At 42.5% G+C, this 13,089-nt stretch overlaps 1 protein-coding gene across 20 annotated transcripts in view; it reads left to right on the plus strand.

Moving 5' to 3' along the window:
* The first annotated feature begins 284 nt into the window (after positions 1-284).
* Positions 285-13,089, plus strand: part of trpm3 (transient receptor potential cation channel, subfamily M, member 3) — a 102,538-nt gene continuing 89,733 nt past the window's right edge. For all 20 annotated transcript variants that reach the window (XM_042100893.1, XM_042100903.1, XM_042100898.1 and 17 more), the window contains exon 1: positions 285-553. In XM_042100893.1, the coding sequence (XP_041956827.1) occupies positions 419-553 (135 nt within the window). In that variant the 5' untranslated portion in view covers positions 285-418. The remainder of the gene's footprint in view (positions 554-13,089) is intronic.

Consider the following 13,089-nt stretch of genomic DNA (forward strand, 5'->3'; position numbering starts at 1 on the left):
TCTCTTCTCTCTTCTCTTCTCTTCTCTTCTCTTCTCTTCTCCTCTCCTCTCCATCGCTCTCTCACTCTCTGCTTCCCCCTGTGTGCGTTCCTCTCTCGCGCCTGTGGAACGTATGGTCCGGGTCACCTCTGGCAGAATTGGGTCTGCCTGGCTGGAGGAGGAGGACGCGGAGGAGGTCGGACTGGATGCTCTGGGCAGCGCCTCGGCGCCTCGTGGGGCGATCTGTGGGGAGGGGCGGGAGGGTCAGGGACGAGGGGAGGAGGGGGTCTAGGTGAGGGCTCGGCAGTGGGGAGCTCGGAGGTGGCGGCGTCGGCAACGGTGGTGATGGTGGTGGCGGTGCTGGAGCGCTGCTAGCGGGTCATGATTCATGACTTGAGCCGGATCTGGCTGGAGACCCCCATCCCATCCGCTGGTCCCCATGTGGGGTCCTTTTCCGGACGGCGGGTTTGCTGGGCCAGGGGCGCCGAACCAGCAGGACGCCTCTCGCCCCCTCAACTGGACCATCAAGAAACTGTGCCACGCAGCCTTCCTGCCCTCTGTGCGACTGCTTAAGGTACGAGACGCCAGCGGCCAAACGGGTGCTATGACAACGCAGTGAAAATGAGGCAAAGTTGAGTTTTCTTGGCTGCTCTTGTTTTTTTTTTTGTGGTGGTCCCATTTTCTGCCCCTCAGCCTGAGATGGAGAAATAAAACTAATGGAATCTGAGCTGTTGAGTGTTGACCTGTGAGTCCTCTGTCCCTGTGAGATAAGAAGTGATGAATCCTCATCCGCGTGACACAAATTGAGGTTTGCCGCTGCTTGCTTTTGATCTCTGTTTGAGGGATGTGACAATATGTGATCTGCTGAGGTGCTTGTGGTATGGTTGTTCGAGAGAAGACAGCGAGAGAGTTCTTCTGCATGGGTCTGACTGTTACAGGCTTGCTCCCTGGTTGTCTCTGGGAGATTTAATCCAATTTACATCGATTTGTTTCGCTCTCCAAGCTTTGAGTAGATTCAGATTAGAAATGGGCTCCCTGTATGTTAGATGTTTGCATTAGATATTTCTGTGTGGCTGTGAGAAACCAGCTCTTTTTGATGTGTTCCCAACCATGAAAGAGATTCACAGCTTTTTGATAACTGGCAGTTCCAGATGCCATTTTTGCTAGGGACTAATGTGAATGCATGACCTTAATTCAGCGAGCTTCACTCTAATGCCCCATCATAACAGACGGCCTCACCTGCATTATTATCTGTGTCTGATTGGCAAACATTATGCTGTGCATGTGATTGATTATGCTGTGCCGTTGTGTGGATTGAAAGGTCATCCTTGTGGGACTGTGTTGCACAAAGCGTTAGTGCTGACCTGAAGACTACTGCCATTAACCACAGAGTGACCGTATCTGTCATATTCCAGTTAGGGTGGTCAGAAAAAAATCACTTTCCCCAATATCCAACAGGAGCCTCCATTGCCTCTGTATTGTCCTCTAACAGAGCTAGTGAAGGTCATATGAATGACCTTTCCTAAAGAGCTCTCAGGATTAAATGGAGGCTGATGAAGGAAATGGCACTTTTTCTTGGGTTAATTCTTCACTGGACGACAATAGTCAACAATTTAAATTAGTGGGTAAAATGGCCTAAAAAAATGGGCTAGGTCATATGGGTGATGTATTGATCCCAGTCGATAGGCTGATGATGAATGGCTCTTGTGGGAGAGCACAGTTGGGAGAAACATTAGCATTATTGCTTGGTGTGAAGATAAAAGGAAAAGAATGTTTGCAGAGAGGATGGAGAAAGGAATGTGCTTTTCCAATGCAGCGCTTTTATGCCTAATCCTCTGTCTCTGTCCTTACATCATGCTTGTCTGTTTTATGCTGTTTTTCTATGTATGGTCCAAGTCTGATGTGTGTAATTCAAGACGAATCTGCTTCCTCCCTTTTGCTGATGCCTAGATAAAGCGATTCATTTTAAATGAATGGACTTCTAAATCAGATGCATCTGTTAGGATGTTAGGACCTCTCTGTTGAACACAGCAGCAGTGTCAAGTCATCTAATTGTTTTGATCACAGAGCTACTGTACTAGATGTGAGGTGGTGTTTCTTCTATGTGTGTGTGTGTGTGGGGGGGGGGCTTTGAAGTGTATAATGGGAGGATAGTGAATTGACTGAATACTGAATATGTATTAGGCATTATCTTTAATTACTGTATGATAAAAGCCACACTGACATCATGTGAGGTCGCTCTGTGCCTCTGATTTTATTCTGGCTTCTCACATCCACTCTTCCACTGAGCCTCAGTTAGGATGGAGGAAGAAAACAGGAAAAGAAAAGGAAGGAGAGAGAGAGAGGAGGGCGGAGAGGTGAGGGAGGAGGAGGGAAGAGTGGGGAGGGGTGTTAATCTGAGCTGAATTGTGGTGCCCCACTGAGTTGGGTGTGTGTAAAAAATGCAATCATTCTGCATCTCATCTCATACGAGATGAGACGCAGCACAATAAAAAATGTATAGCTCTGGAGGAACACATACGTACTCCCAAATGTGCTAAAAATACCCTGGCATCGTCTGCACCAACACTGCTGTGTTCCTTCGAAGAAGCCTCCTGTGTTACAAATATCTTCTGGTGCCTCTCACATGCTCTCTGGCATCTGCCTGTTCTCCTGTCAAATGAACCGTCTCCTACATTTGTAAGAACTGATGAAGACAGGTGTTGTGTGTTGAGTGTAGCAACAGGGACATTAATTGATGGATTTATTGCTAAAAATAATAATAAAACATGAAATAATAAATGTAATACTGCCCTTGCATTTTCAGGTTAGCTCCTCACATCTTACACATACACGTTATCAACAGTTATAACCACACTATTCGCCTTAGTTATTACCATTTTATTACAAGGTTATTGCGTGCGACCCAAACCTGGGTATTTCAAGGCATTTAGCATTTTTTTCTGTTTCACAATGGCCTCCTTTGTCTGGTGTGTGAGTATTATGTAAGCATCAGGTTCTCTGAATATGTTTTGGTGCCCTGACGTTTACGCTTCAAGTAGCTGGTGATTTACAAGGCTTGCCAGTATCACCAGTCACTGCTGGAGTCCACACATTTACATTACGGTCACGTTCTGTCATTCCTTCCTCGCTTGATTGTATCTGAGGTCGATAAATACTCTCTACTGACAGAATTCAGTCAGGAAATATGAAATATTTAATAAGCGTGGGTGCGTGTGATTTTGCTCTTGTCGGTTGTGATTAAATATGTAGATTATTGGAGGGTTGCTTTCAATTATGGCGCAATGAAACTGTTTCCATTTGGCAGACTGAGATCTATTTATGGAATCAATGACTGTCAATGATTGTAAGGACAGGCAGGCATTTATAGAACACAGAGGGGTCATTTTAGGTATTCGACTGAAGGGAGCCACAAAAGAAGACCTTTCTGTTGTTGTGTGTTCAAGGTGTAATGGCATTATGAGTTCCCATTGCTAATGACTGCCTCTGTTGAATTCTGAAATTGTAGTGGGTAGTATGCCTTGCTCACGAGTGACTAAGAAATCAATCGACCTTTGGCCAGATGCATAATAGGAGTTGGCTGTGGGGTTTTGGAATTAATCTGCCGTTCTCTATAGCTTGTGATTGAAGAGCTGTGTCTGTGAGAAGTAAGCTACATAGCTTTTATATACTAGCTTTTTTACCTTTTCATAGGAATTTAGTCCAGGAGTTACAGTGATTGTTCTACTGCTAGAATAAATACATTGTAGATAAAACACATATAAAATGTCGTAATGGTAATATATTGCAGACTGTTAAACCTTATTAAAACTGAGAAAATGTTATCATCATTAGCTTGTGAGATTAGTCCTCAGAAAGGTCACCAAACTGTTTTCCACCTTCCTCATCCTCACCTGTCCTATATTTCTCACACCTCTCTTCACCAGTGCCCACACTCTATTTTCATCTCTCCCACACTTCACCCTTCTTAACTCTTGCCTGCCAAAACCTCTCTCTCTCTCTCACCCTCTCTCTCTCTCTCTGTCAGTTTCTGTCACACTCTCTCTTCCCCTCTCTCTCTCTCTCTCATTCTCTCTCTCTCTCTGTCACGTGACCCAGTTGAGGATATGTTCCTTAACAAGCTCAGCTCTGTGGTGGAGAGAAAGCGGACATGTTTTGAAAAGGCACCAATTTGAGGTGTGCTTTTAGAGGTAACCTGCCCTTAGGGTGCTATAGCCCCAGCTGTTTTACCTGAGGTGATTAGCGCATCAACCTGTTGGGAAACGTTTAATCACATGGCTAGACTGTAGAAACAGTCACCCCATCCCCTCAAGAGCAGCTCTGAGTGCTTGATGTTTGTGTTTAGTTCCTCATTAATCATGTCATGTGATGTGCATGAAACGCTGGTGAGACCAGTGAGCAGAAAAACAGGTTGTTTTCAGGCAAAGCCATTGGTCCAGTGTTTGGTTCAGTTCATCTGCTTTTGAAATGTTCCTGTGCACTCCCTGCACACAAGCTGTTCTCTTCAAGGTAACCAGTGAGACACTGTGTGCCTGCCTTCAGTTTGTATCAAACATGTATGAGTTGAATGTCTGGGGCTTTCTTTTTCTTTTTAAATAAATGGTTTAGGAGTGTACCCACGGCCAACATCACTCTTGTAATATAAGCATAAGTAACAACATTGAGCATCAACACATTGTGCACCCCCAAAATGCCTCACTGTTCTAATGCACTTAGTTATCCTATTGTCATTGTTTGATGATGGGTGGGGGTGCACAACCCCTCCACTGTCATGCTCAGACGTGTAAGGCACCTCACATTAGGGATATTCATTTCCACGCCTCAGGTGTTCCCTGTGTGAATTGAAGACTTCAATATTTGATGAGTTGGGGATGAAGATGGGGCTGCTAAGTCCCAACACGTTTGTCCAGCACCTCCTTCCCCTCCCTCCCTCCATCTCTCCCTCCATCTCACCATCCCTCTCTCCATCCATCCTCACGGGCACGTCCCAGGGTGCCTCTCATCAGCACCGCTGTCAGAGCCTGAGGACTGACAAGGATGAGAAAGAGCTGCACCATTTTTAAATTAAAAATAGAACTGTTTGGTTCCACGTTAAACTCCTTAAGTCTCATTACAGCATGTAAGTGCAGTGTACTATATTGTGTCACAATGACCACCAATGTATTTACAAACAGGGTTTGAGGTTAGAATTATAGAATTATAGTTAGATCATACAATACTATTTCTTAAAAAATACTTAATTATTTTTCTACATGCCAGGATAGTTGGATTCAATACACAGAATACAGTACATCCAATGCGTCTGCATATGGTATTTTATGTTCCATACATAGAATAACCATCATTTGAAATGGAGTTTTTTCCATACACAGTGCTGTTGTGCCGCACCTTGCCCCTGCTGTTGGATGTGCCGTGCCGCACCTTGCCCCTGCTGTTGGATGTGTCGTGTGTTGCCTTGCCCCTGCTGTTGGATGTGTTGTGCCGCACCGTTGTGCGTTGCCTTGCCCCTGCTGTTGGATGTGTTGTGCCGCACCTTGGCCCCTGCTGTTGGATGTGTCGTGCCGCACCTTGCCCCTGCTGTTGGATGTGTCGTGCGTTGCCTTGCCCCTGCTGTTGGATGTGTCGTGCCGCACCTTGCCCCTGCTGTTGGATGTGTTGTGCGTTGCCTTGCCCCTGCTGTTGGATGTGTTGTGCCGCACCTTGCCCCTGCTGTTGGATGTGTCGTGCGTTGCCGCCAGATAAACTCTGGGCTGACTCACATCTTCACACTTTCAGCCTTGAAGATGAATTGGCTTTGAGGTTTCCTGAGGTGTGGGTCACTGCTCCCACCGAGCTTGATCACATCATTTGCAATCAAAGGTGTGTGACTATGATGTGTGGGAAGAAACAGCCCGGAGGCTTCCCGAAACAGGAAGGCGACTTTGTCTAAGAGCCTGACTGGACACATTTCAATCCATGGCTTCCATTAAGCTAAGTGGCCACCAAAGATAGTGTGTTTCGACAGTGATGTTTAACGATTTTCCTTCTCTTTGTGTAAGTGTGTGTATGTGTGTGTGTGTGTGCATGCGTCCGTGCATGCGTGCATGCGCTCGTGCATGCGTGCGTGTGTGTGTGCGTATTAGAGCCCGACCGATAAAGGATTTTGAAGGCCGATACCGATACAAATATTTGTTGATTTAAAAATCCAATATTCCGATATATCGGCCGATATATTTTTTTTTTCAGAAACGCGCAACAAAACATTAACAGATTTCCCTACCATTAGTTATTTGTAGTTATTTATGAGTATTGACTAAAATAATATGATAATGCATTTCAAAAACAAACTTGTTTATTTTTAAATAATATTGTCACAAAGGAACATCAAAATACATTAAAGTTCTGATAAATAAAATGTATAAAAATAGAAACTTAAGATATGAAACTTAGTCTTTTGAACAAAAACACAATAACAACAACAACCAAATCAAAGTTACCAGTATTAAAAGACTTAGTAAGCTTCATAAATATAACTTTGAACTAAGACTTAATAATTACAAAAAATAATGATGACATTATTATCATCATCATTTGTATTATCATTAAACAAGATAAAGGTCACTCTTAAATGTTTGAGTGTGCGTGTGTAATAATTAGTCCCTATTGCCTTATAAGCTACCTTATAATTACAATGTCAGTTTGCTTATCCCTTTACCTGCACTTTTAAAATTATTTCCATCAAGCTGCATCAAACCATTTTCAATCATCAGTTGCTGCCTGCCTTCTAAAACCTACTATTTAGTGATCTAAATCCATTATGTAACTCGTTAATGCTGCGGCTGAACGACAGTCTGAAACGCACACTGTTGGCGTCATTGGATTTCACACACGTGTAAAAGAAAAGTTAACTTGTATGCACAAGCTACGTTTTGCACAAGCTGTCTAAATGTTCACTCCTCGCACGTCTAACTTACATTTTACAATGCAGGGACTGTAACTACAGATATACTAGTTATAAATCATTACTTTATTTAGGCAGAATAAGTTTGTCGTGGTTTCCAAGCTCATTAATGTTAACGTTAGCGGTCTTCCACTGATATTCATGGCATTAGCTAGCTTTGTGGTTAGCTAGTCTATGATGAGCCCTAATTTAGCAATGGATAACGTCATACTGCAAATTGTAAAACATACGCTTTCAAAATAACAGGCCGGGGGGAGATGATACGTCTCACTGCTATAACTGTCACGCTATTAAAGAAATACATCTTCAGTCACATTGTCAAAAGTTAAAAGGACAGACAGTCAACTACAGTGTAACAACGTAACGTACAGTAATTACTAGCTAATTCCGCTTCACTCTCGGCTTATTTAACAGCAGCAAAACTGGACATTGTTTTCACGAATTTTGTCATGCTTATTTGAGTTAAGAGAACTGATGGGAATGTTCTTTTAATTGTTATTTCAAGCAATGTATGTCTCGTGACCAAATCACCATGAACACACTTCACTGATGATCTCACTCGCGGATAACTGGTTCCAGAGAATGTCTAATAGAGTGGCCAGAGCCCATCTATGGAGAGCCTGGCCACTCCGTATTAAGTCCCATTGTACCGAATTTTGGATGCAGTTCCACCAGAGTTCCACTGGGGGCGATTGCCATGAGTGCAGAATGAATGGGAGTCAATGGAGCTAGACGGCTAAAATTGTCTCTTTCACCTGATTGTCGTTGACAAATCTCAGATTTGATTGTAGTTTGTATAACTTCAACATGGGTTATAAGTCAAAAGTTGAATGAACGAGTACTTATGTCCTTTTGATTTCTTACAGGTTGGGTCGTTGTTGCACATAACACGCTAGCATTGTGCTAATGAATGACGTCATTGACACATTTGAAAGGCTTTTAAGAACAATTAAGTGACTTTAAAAAATATAATACTCAACCAAGTGTATTTTCTTTGCCTCCCCTTTCGAATACAATACTCAAATTACTTGAAAAAAAAAAATATATCCCGAATAAAGTGGATTTTGAGGGGTACAGCTCCATAGACCTCCATGCATTCTGCACTCGTGGACGAGCGCCCTCATGTGGAACCACAGAAGGAACTGCAACCAGTTCAGAAACCGGAAGTTTTCCGAGAGTGGCAGTTCTCCCCTTATTAGACATTCTCTGGAGTGGCGAAGTCCCACCCCTTCTACTTCCGGTCCATGGGACCTATCTTTCAAAAAATTATGAACGGGAGTTAATGGAGAGATAACAATTATTTTTTGGTCCAGTTTGAATTGTGCCACGAATTTCACATATAATGTGTGTGAATTTAAAAGATAATTTTTTACGTCAAGAAAGTACTGTTGTTCGCAACTTACTTGATGTGTTTAATCCTCTGACTCTGAATCTAGTGTGGCTGTGAATGAGCTAACGTCACTAGCGCGACTAATGGGTTTGTAGTTGTTGGAATTACAATCTTTCACAATGTTGTAATTCAATAGTTACGAAACAAACTGCAAATGTCTTTACATGAAAAATTGTCTTTAAAATTGACAAACATCATATGGGTATTTCAAGGCACAAGTCAACCGGGACCAGAAAATAATTTCTTTTTCGCCATAGACTGCCGTTCAAATTTTTTTGAAAGATAGGTCCCATGGAGGCAAACGGAAGGGGCGGGACTTCGCCACTCTATCAGGGGAGAACCTTCACTCTCGGAACTCTTCCGGTGTGGTACTGAATCTAGGGGCGCTCACGGGCGAGTCCAGAATGAATGGAGCTGTACCCCTCAAAATCCACTTTTCTCGGGATATAATTTTTTTTCAAGTAATTTGAATATTGTATTTGAAAGGGGAGACAAAGACAATACACTTGGTTGAGTATTATATTTTTTAAAGTCACTTAATTGTTCTAAAAAGCCTTTCAAACGTGTCAATGACGTCATTCAGTAACATGATCATAGCATAGCATAGCATCAATGCTAGCGTGTTATGGGCAACAACGACCCAACCTTTAAGAAAACAAAAGGACATGAGTCCCGGATTATTTCACTTTTGATTGATAATCCATATCCATTTTGCGAAAAATAAAATAAAATCTGAGGGTTTCAGTTGTTAAATAGGTGAAAACAATAAATGTAGCCATGTAGCTCCATAGGACCCCATGTATTTTGGACTCGCCCGCGATCGCCATCTAGGTGAACTCTGGTGAACTGCAGCCAAATTCGGTTTGTATGGGATTAATAGAGAGTGGGGAGGCTCTCCGTAGACGGGCTCTGCTGGTTCTCTCTGCCCGACTCTGGCTGGATCAGCAGGTTGCAGGATGTGTGGCGCGTTATACACAAGTGTTGCCAGCAGGGACGGTATAGAGTGCCCTCTGGTGGACAAACTATACAACGCCAACACTCATGACATGGTTGAAGTGTGTTTCATCCGTTTTTATTTTATTTTTAAAATATTCATTTATCGGCCATTATAAATGCCGATACCGATAGTTTGGAAAATGCCTAATATCGGCCCGCCGATAAATCGGTCGGGCTCTAGTGCGTATGTGTGTGTGTGTGTGTGTGTGTTTATTTTTGTGTCTATGAGTGTACATGAATATGCATCTGTATGTTCTTGCACCCCCACCCTCACAGAGAGAGCGCTTTTAGAGATTGTAAGAGTGACAAAACTATATGCCACTCTTGGCCACTAAAGCATTGGTATCATTTTAGTTTGCTTACTCACTGGAATAAGAAATCCACAGCTGACCTAAATTTATTTTGGCAGCATTAAAATGTTGCAAAAGGAAATTGTTGTTTGGATTCAGCTAGCTTTGATCAAGCAGTTTTGGACAACACCCCCCCTCCCCTTCATGAATAATGGACAGATTTTCTTAAAAATTCAACACCCTCGTCTGGTCACATGTCTGAGACACACTCTGCAGTGGCTTTTGTTAAATATTCAGTGAAATGTGACTTAAGATCCAAAAGCAGCAACCACAGAACTGCTAAACAATGTGATTTATATAAAACGGTTAACAACATACATTGTTTTAAAACAGTATAAAGCACAATGTGTGAAAACTATGCACATCTAATAGAGAGAAAACTGCATGCTCACACAGTGTATTGAGCCAGTGTTTTGGTAACAGGTCCGTCAGAGCCTCCCTCTGGCTTCTGTCTGATCAAACAGTGAAAAGAAGAGGCTTCCCACTAATCTTCTGAGACAGGGCTTTCATCAGCCCTGAAAACCTTTTCGTTTAAAGACCATTCCAATTATATATCTGTAATCAATGAGATGCCTTTTGCCTTTTAAATTGACCTGCACTAAGTCAGAAGAATAAACTAACAGACTGGCCAGTCAGCAATGATAGTATGTCAATTAATAGCATAGATTAAGTCCAGGCATTTCTACACTTTCTTCTTCTTATTATTATGACCGCTGCGCAGCGAAGCGGCGGTCATATAGGTTTAGTCAAAGTTTTTTCTTCCGTTTTTTTTTTTTCTTTTTTTTCGCGTGTGTAATTTTCCATCAAGGATTCCCGGGACACTGAAAGACCGGGGTGCACAAAACTTGGTGGGCATGTAGCCCCACAAGGATAGCATGGAACCATTGTTTTTCGTTTTGATCCGTATCCCCCCGCCTGACTGGACCCCCCGAAAGGAGGGTAGGGCGGACACAGTTTTCTGTGAATATCTCGAGAATTGTAGGGCCTAGGAGGACCACCTTTTTTTGTATGTTGGTCTTAAGGGGCTATGTCAACCCATCCCATAACCACTCATTCCATGTATTGCGCCACCTAGTTAAAAATGAAAAAGCAAAAATGAGATGTTGTAATCGCAGGTATCTCTGACCTGACATGGTCAAAACTGCATGGAATTGGAAGTGTAGGATCATTATGACACCCTCTGAATGCACGCCAAATTTTTTGGAATTCCGTTCATGGGGGGCCATACAATAAATTAATTTATGTTACTGTACACCAAGTGGCCTGTAGGTGGCCGGACACAGTTTTCTGTGAATATCTCGAGAACCATAGGGCCTAAGAGGACCACATTTTTTGTATGTTGGTCTTACAGGGCCATGTCAACCCATCCCATAACCATTCATTTAATAGTTAAAAATGAAAAAGCAAAAATTAGGCAAAAAAATGCATGCCAAGTTTTGTGGACTTCCGTTTATGGGGGGCCATACAATAAATTAATTTATGTGTACATTTAGTGACTGTACACCATCAGAGTTTTCTGTGAATATCTTGAGAACCGTAGGGCCTAGGATGACCATTTTTTTGCATATGTTTGCCTCCAGGGGCCATGTTAACCCATTCCATATGCACACATGTGCATAAACAGATACACATGCACATATGTATGACACATACACACACATTAAACATAGGTACGCATGCATGCACATGCACACACACAGGAGCACACACAGGCACACACACAAGCACATGCACGCACACACACACACACACACACACACACACACACACACACACACACACATAAACATAAACACGTACACGCACACATGCACACAATTCAGAATTATTAACATGCAAGATGGGGGTGGGGTTGTATAAAAAAAAATGTACATGTGAAATCTATGAACTAATCATGTTTTGGTATTTGTCTAGCAGATACCAGTGAGAATTGAGTGGGCATAATGCAATTCAGTGAGACAGTTAGAATCATATGCCTTTCACCTTTTGTTTTTAGCCAGCAGCCAGACGAGATTCCCTGACTTTGCTGAATTACTGAAACTAAGCAGGCTTAGTTAGTACTTGGATAAGAGACCTCCTTGGAAGAGTAGGTTCCTGCTGGAAGTGGTGTTGGTGGCTGGCCAGTAGGTGGCACTCTTCCCTGTGGCCAAAAGCCACCAAACAAATATCAATCCCAATGCCCTATTGCAGTGACAGAGACACTGTACTGCAGAAGATGTTTTCCTTTGCATGAATGTTAAATTGAGGTCCTGACTCACAATGGTTGTTAAAGATCCCATGGTACTTATCGCAAAGAGCAGGTGGTTCCCTGATTTGCTTTATTTACGTACAAATACATGAAGACACACACACACACACACACACACACACACACACACACACACACACACACATACACACACACACACATACACACACACATACTGTAAAAACACACACACACAAAGACACGTAAACACACACACACAACTACTTATGCACACACACATACATGCACACACACAACACGCACAAACATGCACACAAACACATAAACACACATACACACACACACACAAACACACACACACACAAAAAAACTTAAATGCAGGCACACACACTCAATTAACACACACAGAAGCACACATATACACAAAAACAACCACACACTCTGCACACACTCAATTACAAACACAAAAAAAGAACAAAGTAGGAAATGAACAGAATTTGACAAGCGTGACTTATTTTTGTGGAAAAAATGTGCTGAACTGGGTGGTGGTCATATTTTGTACTGCTCTGCGGTACATCTAGTTATTATTATTGGTGTAATAATAGTAGTAATACACACAAAACACATACACACATACGCAAATGCACATGGATGCACGTACACACAGACACAGACAGACACAGACAGACACACACACACACACACACACACACACACACACACACACAACACACACACACAACACAGACACATTCATCCAAGACAACAGACTCTCACAAGCTATTAGCAGTCCTTTGCATGTTCTTATGCAGTTCTGTTTGCTTTTTCATGGACTGTAATAATTTCTTTTCCACCTGAACCTCCCACCTGTAAACCCAAAGCCTTCCACCTTTCACTGACACTGACACTGTTATTAGCGTGTTCTTCAGTCAGTTTGAAATATTGGTGTCATTTGCCCATCGCTTGTAATATTTTCTAAGTGCCACAGACATGGTGGAGACGAATGAAAGCCCTTCTGTTTCATGCTCTACAGATGAGGATTTGAAATGGCTCTGCTTTACTGAAAAGTCAATAGACTCATATAACTCCTGGCACCTTTGAGGTGTATCAGCATTAATAGTCTCCACTGAGTCGTGAATGAGTGGGGTAAAATACTCTGAATGGCCATGTCATGCACATCCTCTTTAAAAAGACCAAATCGTTCATTTTCAGCCTTTCCCTTTTG

Source organism: Alosa sapidissima, chromosome 8 (assembly GCF_018492685.1).
Source record: "Alosa sapidissima isolate fAloSap1 chromosome 8, fAloSap1.pri, whole genome shotgun sequence".
NCBI classification, from domain to species: Eukaryota; Metazoa; Chordata; class Actinopteri; order Clupeiformes; family Clupeidae; genus Alosa; species Alosa sapidissima.